Source organism: Equus przewalskii, chromosome 1 (genome assembly GCF_037783145.1).
Source record: "Equus przewalskii isolate Varuska chromosome 1, EquPr2, whole genome shotgun sequence".
Lineage (NCBI taxonomy): Eukaryota > Metazoa > Chordata > Mammalia > Perissodactyla > Equidae > Equus > Equus przewalskii.
In genome coordinates, this window is record NC_091831.1 from 94,544,386 (window position 1) to 94,562,241 (window position 17,856).

Sequence of the window (17,856 nt, forward strand, 5' to 3'; positions counted from 1 at the left end):
CCCCCAGCATTAAACTCGTCCCAAAGCTGACCTCCCCTGTCTGTCCCTCTCCTTGCACCTGTGGCTGTCAGCACTGGGACCCGTCGCCCCGCCTCTCCCAGGAGTCCAGTCTCCTTTCCCTTCCTGGTTTAAGTATAGCGGAGTGGTTAGGGGCTCAGGGTCTCTAGCCGGACGACCTGGGTTCAAATCCTGGCTCCGAGTGATCTTGGCAGTTAAATCTCTCTGGGCCTCAGTTCCCTCCTCCGTAAAATGAAAAAAATAGGACCTTGTGGCCTTGTGGGGACTAAAGCCCGCCCCGTGGGAGGCCTCATAGACTTCGGTCATTGTCATCAAGGAAGCTTGCAAGAGTTTCCAGGTTGGTACTTATGTCCTGTGTATTTCCCCTCCCATCCATCCTGCACACAGTGCTCAGACATGTCTCTCCTCCTCGCAGAGGAACCTTCATTGGCTCCCTCTTGCCCATCAAGCCTGGTGTTCACTTTGGATACAGTTTAGCTTCTAGTCCACTGCAGCTCTTTGCTCTCTGATTTACTCCTGGCTGTGTGTGAGTGTAGCACACGTGCACGTGCACACACACACACACACATACCCCCCAGAGGCATGTGCACGTGAGCATGCGGGCTGTCGAATGTATTTAGGAAGAGGCGCTGGGCTCAGTGACCCTGTGGCCCTCCTCCCAGCCAAATGGAAGGACCTCTCTTGGCTTTTCTGCTGAGGGAACAATGGTGCTGTCCAGGCCAGGGCCCCCTTGGTCTGGACGGGAAAGAAAACACTCTGTCCAAACAGAGGCATCCTGGGAGGTGGCTGCCGGGATGGCTGTGCTGACAGATGTCAGGATTCTAAGGGAGGGTCCCCCTGTTGGAGGACCAGTCAGAAGCCTGCTTGCCCCTGCAGGCTGCTGGGAACATGCCAGCCTATGCCTCCTGTGGCCCCAGGGCCACTCATTCTAGCCCCACCCTCTAGGGCAGCATCCACATGCCTGACCCTGAGTTGAGTCTGGCTGGCGGGTTCATGATAGCTGAACTCCAGGGCAGGAGGGGTGTTCACACCCCCTTTCAGCTATTGGTGATGGTGGGGGGAGGTCAGCATAGAGAGCCTCACCCTTTCCACTCCCCACCGTGTGGGCCAGAAAGTCCACCTGCGGAGTGCAGGAGAGGGGCTCCTCCTGCTAAGTCCCCTGTTTTTGGTTAACCAGGGCGTTCTAATGGGACCCTTCTTCTGCAAACTCTCCTCTTTCATCCATCACTTACCTCCTCCCCCAAGTTGTGACAACCTCAACTCTTGGACATTACCTTCACAGCTTGGCCAGCGGCTCCGCGCTTCGAGGGGTGGTCCCCAGCCAAGTCTGGATTCAGCCCAATCCTGCAGCAACTCCTCCCTTTGGGCCCAGCCTTTGGAGGGAAAGGGGCGTGTCTTCCTTTAAGGGGCTGGCCCGGCGGGAGCGCGAGGGTTTGTCCGCAATCGCTTCCTTTCTGGCCATTTAAGATCCCCAAATCCGCCTGCTTCCTCGGACCCGGACAGCCCGCGGCCAACAGCGCTCGCGCCGTCGAGGAGCCACCTGGGGACGGTATGTGGGTCGGGGATGGCCGGGTCCCTGGGGCCCCGTGGGGGCCAGGTTTCCTCCCTCCCCACTTTGGGTCTTGTGCAGCCCCCACGCCTCCCTGGGCAAGGTCCGGGAAGCGGGCAGGGGGAATGAGCTGGGCACCAGGGTCGGGGCGGAGCTGGGGTGGGATCGCCGGCGGGGGTGACTGGGGGCGGGTTGGGTGGGTGCGGTGCGGGGGCGCTGGGCCCTGGTGCGCGCCGCCAGGAGGCAGATCCCGAGCGAAACCCGTGGCCTCGGAGACCACCGCCCGGGTGCAGCCACCTTCCCACCGGGGCCGCTGGACTCCTTCCCATCTCCTGTGCGGGTTCTGCCGCCGCCAGCACAGCGCACCGCGCACCGGGCTCTGCCCCGGGGCATCTGTCGGATGCTCGGGGCCACGAGAACTCTGAGAGGGGCTGGGGACCACCCGCGAGGCGGCGGGCGGGCGGACCTGCGCTTCTCGGCCTGTGGCAGTCCGCGCTGGCCGTCCCGGGGCAAACGCCAGAGATGCCCATCGGTTTCAGACCTCGGTCCACTGGGGTTTCTGCCTTAGGAACAGCGAGACCAGAAGGGGCCGAGAGGGCGGAGGGTAGAGCCCTGGATGGGGTCGCTCAGAGAGGAAATAGCGCAAGGCACTCTGTCACCAACTCGCCAGGTGGCCCCGAGCAGCCTGTGACCCAGTCTGGACTGCGGTGTCCAGTGCCTCTGCTCTCTGCAGCAGGGGGAGGTGATGGACCGCGCCTGGCCCCGCTCCCGGGGCCCTGCAGGGCCAGCCGGCCGGGCACGCTGCTAGGAAACACCTTCGCCTTCCACTTTCCGGAGCCGCACGGTTCAAAGGCGCGTGTAAGCCTTGTCTATACAGGGGGCACCGAAGTCAAATTCCACGCTGGGAGGCGGGCTCGAGGAGACCTGGAGGACAATGCTGCCCTCTGCTGGTGTCTGGGGGACTGGCACGGTCGCGTGGCCCTCCGAGGCTTGTCCGGTGGCGCTCCGTCTTCCTCCCAAGTCAGGGTTGGGCTTGTCCCGGTATGTGGAGGGGTCCTGAGGCAAGTGGTGCTGGGAAAAGCAAAGGATGGGAGGTCAGAATAGGTCTAATTTCCACCTATTTACCAAAGATAAAGCCTGGGGTAGTTCACTCACTTCCATGCCCTTGGCCTCGGGTTCCCCAACTGTAAAGAGAAGGCAATGGTGGCTGCTTTCTCTCCCAGGCAATGAGAAGGGAGGAGGATCCACTGAAATAACGTGAGACTTCACTTTGTAAGTGATTAGTAGTAATCCTAGCTAGTGTTTTTGAGTGCTTGCCCCCTCCATTGCTCTGCAGACATTCTCTCCCTTAATCTTCATGAAAATATTTTCTGGTCGGTACTCTTGTGACCCCCATTTTACAGATGAAAGTGAGGCTCAGTGACTTCTCAATGGCAGACTGTTACTAAGTGGATGGAGCCAGAACCAAATCCAGGTGGCCAATCTGGTTCTGAAATCTGCCGCCATGTTCCTCTGCCAATAATATCAGCTGCTGATTGCTTCGCACTTGCTGTGCGGTCAGGGGCTGGATGTCGTTCATCTGGTGTGATCCTCACCACGGCCCTATAGGGAGGGGGCTGTTGTTATCCCCTTTTTACAGATGAGGAAATGGAGGCACAGACAGGTGGAGTAACTTGCCCAAGGTCACTCTGTAGGATGCAGGTGTGTCCGGCTCTAATGCTGAGCCCAGGTCTGGGTGTCCAGGCAAGGCTCCAGCTGACTTGGGGAGCCACCCACTGCCACGGGGACTGGGCTAGACTCGATCTTGGGCCTTCCAGCTGGTGGCAGGTCTGTGGTGGTCCTGAGAGGGAGCAGAGGCGGTCCATTGCTACACTGCCCTGTGCTTTAGCATAACAGTCAGGGTGGTCCTTGTGCTCAGCCCCCGAGCTTCCCTGTTAGTCTTCTCTGGAGATGGGGAGACTTCTATTCAGAGAGGTCACGTGGCTTGCCCAGGGTCACCCAGCCAGCAGGTCGCAGAGCCTCGATACAAACTCGGCAAGCCTAACTCAGAACCTCAGGCTTGTGTGCTGCCTCCTCTTGGGGGGGCTACAGGAGGGGGCCAGCTTCCACCCGGGTGGAGCTCCAGGACACCAGGCTGATCTTTTCTTCAGAGCTCCTTTCGGTTTTCTTGGCGTGCCCCTCCACCCCCAAGGTTGGATGTCAAGGTTGCATCCAGCCAAGAGGGGTGTTGACCTGGTCACACCTCGCCATTGGCGGTAGTGTTCCTAAACTAGAGGAAAGCCAGGGAGCGCCCAGACTGGAGAGGGCCCGGAGGAACAGAGAACAAGGCTGTTTGTAGCTCCAAAGGAGGAGGAGCCAGGCTGAGGACACGCCCCTGACCGGTGGGAGGAGGACAGCCAGAATGATGGGTTTAGAATGTCAGTCAGGCTCCTGATGCTCCTCTGCTGGACACTCTTCGTGTCTTCCCTTCGGTGCCACATCGTGGGGCCTGTGACTGCCCCTCGGACAGCATCTCCTACCACCCTCCCTCTTGCTCCCTGGGCTCCAGCCTCCCTGGACTTCAAGCTATTCCTGCCAAAGGCCTTTGCACTTGCTGTTCCCTCTCTCGGAAAGCTTTTCCCTACCATCTCCAAAGCTCTCATCTTCACCATTGATCCCCTTCTCAGGGACCTTCCTGATCCATCCTGTCTCCAGGAGCACCCTCGTCCCCCGCTTCTTCCACTTCTGTCACGTATGTCGCTTTCACATCTCATACGTCTCCCATCGCGTTTACTGTCCATCTCCCTCACTAGAATGTAAACTCCACGACGACTTCCGGTTTCTGTCCCCCGTGCCTAGAACTGTGCCCCGCACATGGGAGACGCGTTCCCCAGCCCCTTCATCTATCACCTGGGTAACCTTAGCCGAGCAACCTAGCGTCTCTGAACCTCAGTTTCCTTGTCTGTATGACGGGGACAATAATTATGATATTGTGAGTCCCACAGGTGACTACATCCACGAAAGTGCATTGACCAGTGGAACGCAGTCCTTAAATGTGACAGACGGTTGTGAGGGTTGGCTGAAAGAGCTCAGCGGAGAGTCCTGCCTCCTGGCTGTGTGACCTTTGGACAGTTGCTTCACATCTCTGTGCCTCTGTCTGCCTGTGGATTAAATGTGGGAGAGTACAGTTCTCCTTGCTGACAGGGGTGGGGGAGCTCTTGCCAGGACTGAGGAACTGCCAGACATGGAAGCCCTTTAAGATGCAGGGAGCAAGTGTGGGGCCTAGGCTTGAGGTTGTGAGTGGGTGCTGGGGTCCCCGAGGCCGGGAAGGGGTGCCTGGGAGCTTGCTGGGGGATGCTGGAAGGGACCGCAGTCTGTTCTGTCTCAGTGAGTGTTCTGAACTGTGAATTCCCTCATTCATGATGTCAGAACGATGAGGGGACCGTGTCACCGTCATATGGAATCGCATTGGTTCCGTGGTGGGTTCCCAGCACCCTGATGTGTTGGAGGGACCGTGTCGCGATTTCTCACATTTAAAGAGCAAGCTGTAGCAGCGTGTGACTTCCTCAGGACAAATGCCAGCAGTCCTGCAGAACGTGCCTTTCCCTCGCTATCCAAACTCTTATGATACACTGTCCAAAACTCAGGAGCCAGACAGATTTGGGTAACGCACGCAGCATCTCTTCCTGCCGAGTTCCCCCAGCTCCCAGCGTCCAGACTCTTGCCATCCCAACTCAAGGACGCGGTAGCTGTGCTGAGGGAGGCTGCCTGTGTGCTGCTCTACACGCCACGGTTTCTGATAAAAGTGGGAAACGGATGCAGAAGTTGCAAAGACATTTCCCCCATGTTAAAAAAATGATCGAGGGGCCGGCCCAGTGGCGTAGTGGTTAAGTTCACGCGCTCTGCTTCAGTGGCCCTGGGTTCTCAGGTTTGGATCCCTGGCACAGACGTAGCACCGCTCGTCAGGCCATGCTGGCGGCATCCCACATAAAACAGAGGAAGATTGGCACAGACGTTAGCTCAGCAACGATCTTCCTCAAGCAAACAGAGGAAGATTGGAAACAGATGTTAGCCCAGGGCCAATCTTCCTCACACACACACAAAAAAAGATCAAAGAAGATGGTTCACCCTGGGTCAGATTTTTAACTTTGGCCAATCTGGTTTCTGTTAGAATCCAGTGCCCCCAAGGACCTCCGTCTCAAAGGAGGTCGCCCTTGCCACAGCCATGAAGGCTGCAAAGGGCTGATTGACCCTTTGGTGCCACTGTCAGGGGGCCAGTGGGTTTAGTGCCCAGTGGGTGCCACTGTCAGGGGAGAGTTAAAGGGGTTGGTCTTTTTTTGTTAGGGTTGTCCTTGTTTTTGTTAGTCCTCTGCTCACCAAGTTGCGTATAATTTGCAGTCATCTGTCCCAAACTTATTTTTCCCCTAAGCTTGTTCGTTTTTCATGCATGATCCTGCAAAAATCCACTTTTTTTTTTTTTTAATACAAAATCACTGGCAGCAGCGCCCGCCTTTGCTCGTTCTGGGGAAGCGCTTTCTTACCGGGGAGCGTCTGCACCGGAAGAGCTGCTGGAAGAGGCTGCAAACGCTGCACACGGAGGCTCTGGGCGCCCCGGGCCAGGGTGGACCCCTGGGGCATCCAGCGCAGCATCAACAACCCTCTGGGCCCTCATTCCACTTCCCTCCTCCTTCTGAATGTGGGACCTCAAGGGAGGAAAGGAAACCAGCTCCAAGCCAGGCCCTGGGCTACCTGCTCCACACACATCACTTCCCTGAATTAGACCCGGTGGTTCCGGGCTTGGGCACTGGAGTGGGTTCAAATCCTCACTCTGCCACTTCCTCGCTGGATGACCTTGGGCATTATTTAATCTCTCTGGGCCTTGGTTTTCCCGTCTGTAAAATGCGGGTACTAATAGGTCCCATCTCAGGGGTGGTGGTGAGGATTAAATGAGATCGTATGTGCTCATGAAACGCAGCTTTAATATTTTTATGCCTATCATAAAGTGGAAGTGAGTTGTTTGTCAGGCCAAGTCAGGCTAAGCTGCGTTCACAAAGGGGACTTGAGATGCGACCTTAAATACCATGGGACTTTGTTTCTCTCTCATGACCTGGTGCAGGTGGGGGAGGGCCAGGGCTGGAGGGGTGGCCCTGCCATTCGATCTGTGGTTTCCATCTCTGAGTCTAACGTGGCTGCTCAGTCGCCAGGAGGTTGGGGTGAAGAATACCAGGGAAAGGTGTCCCTAATTGTTTGAATGGCATGTCCTGCATGGGGCACGTGTTATTTCTGGGCAATGCCATGGGTCAGCCCCGCCCAGCCGCCAGGGAGGCTGGACACACAGCCTTCAGCTGACTGGTCACACGGATCTAGAATTCTGCTACTACAGGAGAAAAGTAGGGCATATTGGGGAGCAATAAGTCGTGGTGAGTTTTACGATCTCTCTTTCACATGTGAGGAAACCTCTCCAGGGTCACACAGCTCGTGAGTGGCGGAGCTGTGATTTGAACCCGGATCCTCCCGTCCCCAATCTCTGCCTTAGGTTGCCTGCCTGTGCCTGGGCTGCCCAGATCCACGTCACCAAGGGGCTTTGTGGGTGTTGCCTGGGGATTCCTCTGGGACAAGAAGCGAGGCCTCAGAGGGCAGTGTCCTCCGCAGGGCACAGCTCGCAGGGCAAGTCTGCGCCTCAGGGTCTCTGCAAAGATGTCAGAGAGAACAGTGGGGTCTACCTCGCCACCTCCTCCACATCCCTAACTTCCTCTCCCGCGGGAGCTCCTGACTGTTCTGGAAACAAGAATGTTTCCTCCACAGTCCTACACCCTTGTAGTCCGATGTTTGTCTTGTCTTTCCCCCTCCCTCCCTCCTCCCCTTTCTCCCTTTCTCTCTCTCTTTCTCTTGTTCCCTCCCCCTTCTGGCTCCTGTGCACAGTCCTTCGTAGGGCCACATACTGACAGTCACAGTAGAGTGGCGGTTCTGGCTTCTGCTTTGGCTGTTTTAAATTACACTCTAAGCGGTTTCCCGCGATGCTGCGTGATGATCATAGTTAGGCTTCTAGATGCCTGCTCTGGCCTTGTTGCCCCACAGCGCCTTCTGGTCCACCCAGGAGGGCTGTTTCTAAGATGTAGGGCTGACCCTGTGGTCCTCCGCTTAAAGCCATTCCTGGCAGCCCAGGGCCTTTGGGACAAAGGACAGGCTGCTGAGCCTGGCACCAAGCCGTCAAACACTGGTCTCGCTGACCCCTTCCCTCCTCTCCCTGGTATCAGCCAGGGCTTGGCAGGAAGCAGAATTCGCCCTAGAAGTTTGCAATAAAGAGAATCCGATGAAGGGATGACTCCTAGAGAGGAGGGTGGATGCAGCAGACAGGGGAGTGGGGGATGCAGGGCCAAGCATGGGCCCTCACTGCCCCCTAGGCCTGGAGGGGACAGGCGAGGAAATGGTGTTACAGAGCCCATGAGAGCGGGTCCTGGGAGAGGAGCCCCCGCTGGAGCCGTGCTCCTGAGGGTCACAGATGTGGCCGAGGCACGAGAGTGAGGACCGGCAGGGAGGAAATAATGCCCTCTCTGCTCTTTCCTCCCCCGCCTGCCCATCTCCTGTGGGTGCCTCCCACTCGCTGAGTCTGGCTGGAAGTCAGAGGGCCAGGGCGCCCGGGAGAAGTGGCACACAGGGGCCAGTGCAGGGCAGATGTGGGGCACCGATGGAGAACTTCCAGCACGGCCTAGCCCGCACGTGCTCTCTTTGGCCTCTGCATCTCTGCGTTTGCTGGGTCCCTGCTGAGCAAACCCCGCTGTCCTGCGCCATCTGGCTCCCTCCTGGACCTCAGTCTAGCTTCCCTGCTCCTTCTCTGCACCCCATCTTTGTGTTCACCACACAGCATGGTGACCCCCAGCCTGTGACTGCCCCCTCCCTGCACGGAGCTCCTCGGAGGCCTGATCCAGCGCTCAGTAGATGGCGATGACCAGGGCGGGGACCCGGGAAGGTGCGTGAGGCACTGGCCTTGGGCACAAACTTAAGGGGGGGAGTGTGTGTGCGCCAAAAAAATTCAGTAATCAAGACATAATATTTTAGTGCAATATTCAAAAAAATCAAATCAACAAACGACAGCCTGTGGAACAGCTATTTTATTTGAGTGTCCACCGAAACCCGAACAGCCCCTCAGAAGTGTTCTACTGTGATGTTTAAATTTTTTTGGACCTTGACCCAAGATACGAAATAAATTTCACATTGTGACCTCCCCACTTCATCCCCACACACCTTTCTGCCAAAACAAAAGCTTCACAATGTAGGCCTCATCCTCCCCAAATACGGATGTGCCCTGGTATTTTCTAGTCTAGTCCAGTCTCTTCCATGCCGTTAAAAAATGCTGCTCACAGCCTTTCAAATTCAAACCTGCAGTTTGAAAAACGTCGATGCTATCGTGTTGTCCTGCTTAATTTCTCCACGTCTCTCTGCTGCCTCGTAAGTCAGGATTTGTTGGCTTGCTCATGGCCATCTTGCCTGTGGGCTGTGGCCCCCGGAGAGCAGGGACCTTGTCTAACTCGTCACTGCTGTCTTCTTGGCTCTTGGCTCACAGAAGATGCTCCATAATACTTGTTGAGCGAGTAGGTGCCGGAGCCCAGGGGTCCCCAGCCCCCACAGTGGGGCTTCTCTAACTGGCTTGTTTTTCTCCTCTTCCCAGTTGGCCCCGGGCCCCAGCCCTGCCCAGGACCCCCGGAGCTGCCGCCATGCATGACACCATGGGGCTGCTGGTCCTGCTGCTGCTCCCGCTGGCCGGCGTCTCCGGGCTGCCCTTCTACAACGGCTTCTATTACTCCAGCAGCCCCGTGGGCAACGGCCATGGCGAAGGTGGGCCGCCTTTTGGGCCCAGCTTGGGCTCCGCCTGCCGGGTGACCGAGACCTCCCCTGGCCCCTGCTGTGACCCAGCAGCCCTCTTCCCATTGGGGACTTTGCATTAGGCCAGGCTCGCTTCTAACACGAGATGCTTGAGTCACTCTGTGTTTGCCAGCTCCACGGACACGGAGCCCAATGTACTTAAGGACGACCACTTGTGCTTTTTATACTTTCCCAACATCCTGCCAGTTTGTCAAGACCGAGCATAAATGTGACCTCCCCTGATCTCCCCAGTGGAAAGGGGTTGGGGTCAGACAGATGTGAGTTTCAGTCTTAATGTTGCCACTTCCTAGCTACGTTGCTTTGGGCAGGTGACATTTTAGTTGGTGGTGGCTGCACACCTACTATGTGCCAGGCAGGCTTCTAGGTGCCTTACCTACATTGTCTCACGTAAACCTCACAAACACCCTGACATGGGCAAGGGTGAGAATAAAACATTTAACATCCAGGGCAGCACGGGCCCTGACCAGGCTCGATGGATGCTGGCTGCCCTCGCAGCCCCAAAAGCAGATACTGTTTATTATTCCATTTTGTAGATGAGGAAACGGAGGCTCAGAGGGTTGAGCCAGGTGCTCAGGGCACACGGATCTTAAGAGGCCACGCTGAAATCTGTCTGTGGAAGGACTGGGAAAATGAGCAATGCCTGGCCCCTCCCCGTCTTGATGTGGGCTCCCTCAAGGCTCTGGGGCAGAAGCCGCTCTCTGCCTCCTCTGGTTCCAGGTGGCTGCCTGCATACCTTGCTGCTGTGTCACTCCAGTCTCTGCCTCCATGGTCACATTGCCCTCTCCTCCTCTGTGGGCAAGTCTCCCTCTGCCTCCTTCTAAAAAGATACTTCTGATTGCATTTCGGGCCCATCTGGAAAACCCAGAATACCGCCCCCCATCTCTAGTTCATTGATTTAATGCCATCTACAAAATCCATTTGACTGTAAAAGGTGACACTCCCAGGTTCCAGGGAAGAGGCCCTGGATATTTGGGGGAGCCATTGCTTAGCCTACCACACCCCTTTTCTCCAGAATTGGTTTTGTTGTACAAGCACACTTTAATGAGATTCAAGGAAACTTAAAAACATCAGCTTTCTACCCATCAGTCCACCACTTGACCAGGCCAACTCTTCATTTTTCTCCTTCCCTTTAGTTCCTGAATATATGTGAGCAAAATCACAAATAGTGCCCCCACCCAGGGGAACCACTGCTAACGTTTTAGGTGTATCCTTCCAGCCTTTCATACATGATTAAGAGAATTTCCTTTAGCCTCATACTGTACGTGTAATTTTGTTGTTTCATAGAATACACGTCCGCCAGGTTATTTGACATGGCTGTTTAGTATTTTGTCATATGATTTAGCTAAACATTTTCACTTTATTCAGGTTAAAGCTTCAGACACAACTTTACTAAAGAGCTCTGGGAACACAAAGGGCATTGACACCAAATGACAGCCGGGCTCATGTCTGTTGAGCTCTTTCTCTGTGCCAGGTGTCCCGCCTCACCTGATCTGAGCCTCTCTCAGCCCTCTGTAGGTCCCGTTACTATCCCATGCTACAAAGGAGGAAACCGAGGCTCGATTTCTCTAGACTACGTGTTGTGAAAAGCTGAGACTCAAGCCCATCTTGCCTGCCTCTGGGCCTGTGCTCTCAGACCGCTGTGTCCTGTCATCCAGAGCAGGATCCTCCAGCTTGAGTGACCACAGAGTCACCTGCAGCACTTGTTAGGACACTGATTTCTGGGCGTCACCCCCAGAGCTTCTGAGTCAGCATCGCTGGGTGGGGCCCAACAATGCATTTCTAAAAAGTTCCCAGCGGTGCTGGTGCTGCCGGCCCAGGACCCACTTTGAGAACCGCTGCAGAGGAGCATCTGGTCGTCAGGTGCAGCTCTCGTTCAGCGTGACATGCTCTGTGGGGAGCCTCCTTGTCTATCTCCTGCTGACCCCCCAGGCTGCCCCTCTGCCCCCGCCCTGTGTACCTCCAGGGGCCCGAAGTCCTCACCAGGGTCGTGACACAGTGAGACCGCTGTAGTGGGTCTCAACTAAAGACGAGCCAGCCTGGCCCATGCGCTTGCTTTCTGTGTTGCCTGTTAGGCTCTGGTTTCTTTGTGCCCTTGAGCCCTGAGCACAGTCTCCTCTAGAAGTCCCTGCCTCATCTTACCTGCATTACTAGGAATTCGGGCAGAGTCACGGCGGGCAGTTGGAAGAGAGCGAAGGGCAGGCTGTGCTCTCCTGTGGCCCGTGTCACAGAGAGGGAGACTGGGGGCATCCGGGTCCTAGCCACCCCACCCCCCGTACGGCGGTGCTCTGTCGCCTGCCACATCACATAGCTTTTGCTGCACAACAAACTTCGCGGCTTGAGACAGCAGCCATTTGTTTTGCTCGTGATTCTGTGGGGCAGCATTTGGGCGCGCTCACTGTGCCTGCAGTTGGCGGGCAGGTCGGAGGGGGGGCTGGTTGGTCTCGGATGGCCCCAGTTGGGACGGCTCCCTGCGCTTTCGTCCTCCAGCAGGTGAGCCCAGGTGTGCTCTGATGGCGGCTGACAAGGTCCCGAAAGTGGAAGCCGCAGGGTCCCCTGGGGCCTGGGCTCAGAACAGGCACAAGGCAGCCGTCACTTCTGCCACGTCCATTTGGTCACAGCAAGTGGCAAGGCCAGCACAGGTTCAAGGGAGGGGGGAGCAGTCGCCTCTTGATGGAAGGAGCTGGATGCAGAGCGTGGATACAGGGAGGCGGGGAGCCTGGCGGGAGCTGGGATGAGATCCCCCTCTGCACCCCCCTCCCCCCCAGGCCTCTTCAACGGAGTGAAGCTGGTGGTGGACACGCCCCAGGGGACTCTGTTCTCCCATCAAGGGGCCAATGTGACCCTGCCCTGCCGCTACCACTACGCGCCGGCCCTGGCCTCCCCCAGGCCCGTGCGCGTCAAATGGTGGAAGCTGTCGGAGAACGGGGCCCCCGAGCAGGACGTGCTGGTGGCCATTGGGCTGAGACACCGCTCCTTCGGAGACTACCAAGGCCGGGTGCGTCTGCGGCGGGACGGGGAGCGCGAGGCGTCGCTGGAGATGCAGGACCTGCGGCTGGAGGACTCCGGGCGCTACCGCTGCGAGGTCATTGACGGGCTGGAAGATGAGAGTGGCCTGGTGGAGCTGGAGCTGCGGGGTGAGACCCTGACGGGGGTGCATGATGCTGGGACCCCGGGGGCCGAGGGGAGAGGGCCCCGGGAAGCATCCAGACCTTTGTGCTTTAAACAGGAAAACATTTAATCTTCAAGACAAACCCATGAGGAAGCTACTGTTACTATCACCCCCATTGTGCAGATGAGGAAACTGAGGCACAGAGAGGTCAAGTAACTTACCTAAGATCACATAGCTCATAAGTGGTGGAGTAGGGATTTGATGCCAGGCAGTCAGTCTCCAGAATCCACTGCCTCTCACTCACACCCCATTCAGAGAGAGGAAAGCAGGAGTTGGTCACACAGCTAATTAGAGACAGAGCTGAGATTCAGGCCGGGTTGGCAGGCAACACAGACGAGTGCCAGGTGATAGGGAGCGGTGGGGACTGGGGCACACTGCCGAGCCCTCGTTCCATCCAAAGGGCCCAGCTGATGATGCCATCCCAGAAGGAGGCCCAACCAGCCAGATTTTCTGATTTGACAAGAGAAGCTGATATTTTTATGTGAACTCTCTGGATTTTTCTGTAAAAATCTCCTATTTAAAAAAAACCTCAGTGCTGTCTAAACCAGTTAGACCCTGCAAGCCAGATCCGTATGTGGGCCCCAGGTGAGGTCTCTAAGTGACTTCTGTTCTCTGTGTCTAGGACGGGAGGTGTGTCCTCATATCTCTCCTGCCTGTTAGGGAGCAGCTTGGGGGGTGGAAAAAGATGACTTGTCTCCATGTCCACCCAATCCCAGCTGTGGCTCCTGGTAAATGCCTCCTCCCCCCAGAGCTCCAGTGCCCTCATGGGTAAACTGAGGAACGAGGGTAGTTCCTCCTTGACCTCCCTCAGAGGAGATGAGGGTCGAATGTGTGTCAAGGCCTAGCTCAATCAATGGCAGACCTTTGCCACCAGCATCCGCTTCCCCAGTCCATGTGGCTTAGATGGTGGCCCAGAGGGGCCACATTTCCCATCCCTGATGTTGGGGATGGTGGGCGCCGGGAGGGAGCCTGTGAGAGTCATTTGTCTACAGGGGACCGGAGAGAAACAGGGAGCCCTCATTCCGTTCCGGGGGTTTCAAAGGAAGGAATTTGGGATGGAACCAGGTGTGAAATAACTCCCCTGCAGACACACACGGGGGTGTGAGCTGATTGTCGAGGCCCACAGACCTCTCTGTGCCCTCGACCTCGCTCCACCCAGGCGGCTGGCTTCCTGCTCCAGAGGAGATTGGGGGTGTGGGGCCCAGGATGGTTCCCGGCCCCTGGCCACAGGGAGGAGCCTCCGAGGACTCCAGGCCCTGCTTCTCAGCCATGCCAGTCCAGGCCGCCAGGTACACCAGTCTCCTTAAGGTTTATCTGATGTGCTAGAGACCAGGTCTCAGGTGTTTAAAAAAACTTTTCATTATAGTAAAATTTCAAACACAAGTGGTGACTTTTGAGAGGACCCTGTGGCCCCTACCAGACCCTGGCACAAGGAGGGGAAGCCCCCAACCCGGGGACCTCCCTGGCCTCAAGCCCCCTTTATTAAGGCCTTTTATGACCCCCTCCTCGTCCCACGGCTTCTAGGGCCTCCCCTTCCCCTGAAAATCGTCTGTCACACTTGGAAAGTTTCTTGTATTCTCCCAAGAAGCTTCCAAATTAATGATGACATAGATGATCAGGCCCCAGCTACTGAGAGCGGGGCTGGGAGCCACACCTGCCCCCAGAGGCAGGTGCTGGAGAGACCGCGCACCCTCACTGGTGTCGTAGTGGGCTCGGCTGTGGGAACAGACCACCACAGCCCAGGGGGCGTAGAAATGACACTTACTGCTCACAGTTCTGGAGGCTGGAAGCCTGAGATCAGGGTGCCAGCCTGGCTGGGGGAGGGCCCTCCTCCGCCTCCCAGATTTCTCACTGTGTCCTCACGTGGTGGAAGGGGCTGGTGCGGGGCTGTCTCTGGGGTCTCCTTTATAAAGGCACTAATCTGAGCACCTCCTGAAGGCCCCGCCTCTGAACACCATCATCTTAGGGGTTAGGATTTCAACACAGGAGTCTGGGGGGACACCCCGAGACCATAGCACTGGGGTTCTCGCAACAGCCCTGGGAATTAGGGATTATTTCCCTTCGATAGTTGGGCACATTAGTTGGCTGATTAATTAATTACCTTAATCAACATTTGCTGAGTCCTGCTGTGTGCCAGCCCAGTTCTAGGAGGGAGGTGTAAAGCAGAGGTCGGCTTGCCTTGCACTTGGATGATGGACAGGAGGTGACAGGCTCGCTGAGCTGCTGAGAGGGACTGTGTGTGTGTGTGTGTTGGGGGAGCATATGTATGTCCCAGTGGACATGGGGGCAGGGCACTGGTGTCTCCAGCCACTGGGCCCCTGCCCACCCCTCCAAGCCCCTCTGTCTTCCCTCCCCAGGTGTGGTCTTCCCTTACCAGCCCCCCCAGGGGCGCTACCAGCTCAACTTCCACGAGGCCCAGCAGGCCTGCGAGGAGCAGGGCGCGGCAGTGGCGTCCTTCGAGCAGCTGTTCCGGGCCTGGGAGGAGGGCCTGGACTGGTGCAACGCGGGCTGGCTGCAGGACGCCTCCGTGCAGTACCCCATCGCGCAGGCCCGGCGGCCCTGTGGAGGCCTGGGCCTGGCCCCCGGCGTGCGCAGCTACGGCTCCCGCCACCGCCGCCTGCACCGCTATGACGTGTTCTGCTTCGCTGCGGCCCTCAGGGGTGAGTGGGACGGCCGGGCCCAGCCCTGCAGGTGGGAGGGCAGCCCCTGGGGGGCTTCTGGACCCCTCCGCCTGCCCTGCCGGCACCTCCTCCTGGAGGTCTGGAGCCCCCGCAGATCTGGAAGCCAGGCTGAGTTTTCAGTGCTCTCCTGCTGCTTCCCACCAATCATTGGTTTATTCATTCATCAAACATTTCCTGAGTGCCTACTACGTGCTGGGGCCGAGACTAGGCTCTGGGCATCAAAGACGCATAAAACACAGCCTCTCTTTATAAAGCAGCTCACTTCATGGGAAGATAAACTAAAAACAGAAATTGGTTCCGTGCCATATCCCCAGCACTTTGAAAAGTGCCTGCCACATAGTGGGTGCTCAGTAAGTGATGGAGCAGATGAGAGATGCTGATCAGTCAAGCCTAAGTGGGGCGCCCACCGAGGGTGCAGTTAGGGAAGGGTGGGAGGAGTACAGACATGACTAGGGGACCCCAGCCCCAGGGCAGGCGAGATGGAGCTCTCAGAGATGGGATGAGGAGGGGGACGGTGCCCCTTGAAGTGTCCACTGCAGATGCCGACAGCATGGGCTCCGTTGTCAGGGTTTGGGGCCCGGTTGTAATGTCTGGATGAGCTGGCATAGAAGCAGGCCCTGCTGTCTTCTCCGGCTGCCCCCCTGCTGCCCTGCCCTCATGCCCCACTTGCCTGCAGGGCGGGTGTACTACCTGGAGCACCCCGAGAAGCTGACGCTGGCGGAGGCAAGGGAGGCCTGCCAGGAGGACGGCGCCCAGATCGCCAAGGTGGGCCAGCTCTTTGCCGCCTGGAAGTTCCGTGGCCTGGACCGCTGCGATGCCGGCTGGCTGGCCGATGGCAGCGCCCGCTACCCTGTGGCTCACCCACGTCCCAACTGCGGGTCCCTGGAGCCTGGTGTCCGCAGCTTCGGTTTCCCAGACCCACAGAGCCGAGAGTACGGCGTCTACTGCTACCGGCCGCGCTAGACCTCACGGCTCCTGACTCGCCGCCCCTCCCCTCGCGGGCTGTATTTATTGACTGCTTCATGTTCCCCTTCCAGTTGGGGTGGTTTTCATCTTGTTTTTATACTTGTCAACTTAAAATTTAAAAAAAATTTATTACAATTTTTCGTAAATCCTACAGCTCCCAGATCCTCCCTCTGCTCGGGCGGACACCCCAAGGCTCCCCGCTCCAGGATCCTCCTGCCCCTCTCCTCTGGCCCTTTGAGCCTCGTGGGCTCGAGAGGGCTCCCTGCCGTCACTGAGTCCAGCCGCTCTCCCCGCCCCGGGGGCTGATGCCCGAGGGGACAGTGACATGAGGAGGCAGGTGTGGCTGCCACAGCTGTCCCTTGGCTCCAGACTGGGTGGACAGGGCAGCCAGGGGGCTCTAGAGCTGGGCTGTGGGCCTCGCAGTCTCCTGCCCGCTCCTGCTTCTCTGTGAAGCTGCTGGACCAGATCAGCGACGCTGAGGACCGGGGCTGGGAGCGGGTCCCTGGGCTTCGGTGTGAAATCCTGGGGAAGGGAGAAATTCCCCGCATGCTCCCCTTCTCTCTTGGTCCCAAAGAGTCCGTATTTTGTTCCCGCTTTTCCCGATTTGGGGAGTGGCCCTCAGGTGTGTGTGCTTTCCTTGGACAATAAAGGTGCTAAGCTTCCTTCTTCCATCCCGGCCCTCCTCTCAGTCTCGCTCCGCATCTTGTTCAGTCTTGGGGCCCAGCTCCCTGCCCAGCGGGCATGGTGGGGTCTATTCTATCCTAGGTTTCAGAGGTCACTGGGGTCCGTCCAGTGGGGTGGGCAGGGAAGTCCATGGCCTACACCTTCAGGCTGACTTGGTTCTGGCCTTGCCTGCTCCGTGGCACACCCTGCCTCGAGTGCTAGCCTAGCGGCTGCGGCTCCAGCTTGCTTCCCCACCATCCCCGCTCCTGGGCTCTGTGTCTGCAGGGCCCAGCACAGGAGTGGGAGGTGCCTCTCAGGAGCCGGAGGAGGCTGTGCCCCTCAGAAAATCTCGGAGGCCAGGCATCTCAGGGACCAGCCCTCTCTGTGCCTCACCCTCTGCCCCCCAACCCCCACCCCAGCCTCAGGAAATGGACCAGTTGCCTCTGCACTGGCACACCTCTGCCACTCACTGTCAGTCAGTCAGTTCTTCATGTAGCCCAGTGCTTCTCAAAGTGTGGCCAGCAGCATCAGCATCACTGGGAACTTGTTAGAAATGCAAATTCCTGGGCCCCACCCCAGACCTGCTGAGTCAGAAACCCCGGATTGGGGCCAGTGGTCTGTGTTATCACAAGCCCTTTTGATTTCTGGTGTAGGCTCAAGTTGGAAAACTACTGACATAGTTGTGTTCCCAACTACTCCGTCCATTAATTGACAAATTGTGTGACCATTGAGCCCTGCTATGTGACCATCGCCGCACCCTCCACTCTGGTCCACTCATTCTTTCCAGAGCTGCCAACAACCTGGGCACACGTACGGATTCACGGAGAGATACTCAACCACACACATACACACTGAACTCACACTGGCACATGCTAACCAACACACAGACGTGTTCACACACACAGACTCAACGCCCACTGAGCAACTCTGATGAGGGGGTGGTGCCA

The 17,856-nt window shown here is 57.4% G+C and overlaps 1 protein-coding gene across 1 annotated transcript; it reads left to right on the forward strand.

Annotated features, from left to right (window-relative positions):
• Window positions 1-1,108: 1,108 nt before the first annotated feature.
• HAPLN3 (hyaluronan and proteoglycan link protein 3) lies at window positions 1,109-16,917 on the forward strand. The gene is made up of 5 exons (XM_008525425.2): window positions 1,109-1,567; window positions 9,216-9,382; window positions 12,196-12,564; window positions 14,957-15,259; window positions 15,957-16,917. Exons 2-5 carry the CDS (start codon window positions 9,262-9,264, stop codon window positions 16,241-16,243), a joined length of 1,080 nt encoding a protein of 359 aa, XP_008523647.1. The 5' UTR covers window positions 1,109-1,567; window positions 9,216-9,261; the 3' UTR covers window positions 16,244-16,917.
• The last annotated feature ends 939 nt before the right edge of the window (window positions 16,918-17,856 follow it).

Coding starts and splice junctions, on each gene's coding strand:
- HAPLN3 (XM_008525425.2), top strand. CDS start 9,262: ATGCATGACACCATGGGGCTGCTGGTCCTGCTGCTGCTCCCGCTGGCC. Junction 9,383..12,195: donor GGGCAACGGCCATGGCGAAG/GTGGGCCGCCTT, acceptor CCTCCCCCCCAG/GCCTCTTCAACGGAGTGAAG. Junction 15,260..15,956: donor CTTCGCTGCGGCCCTCAGGG/GTGAGTGGGACG, acceptor ACTTGCCTGCAG/GGCGGGTGTACTACCTGGAG.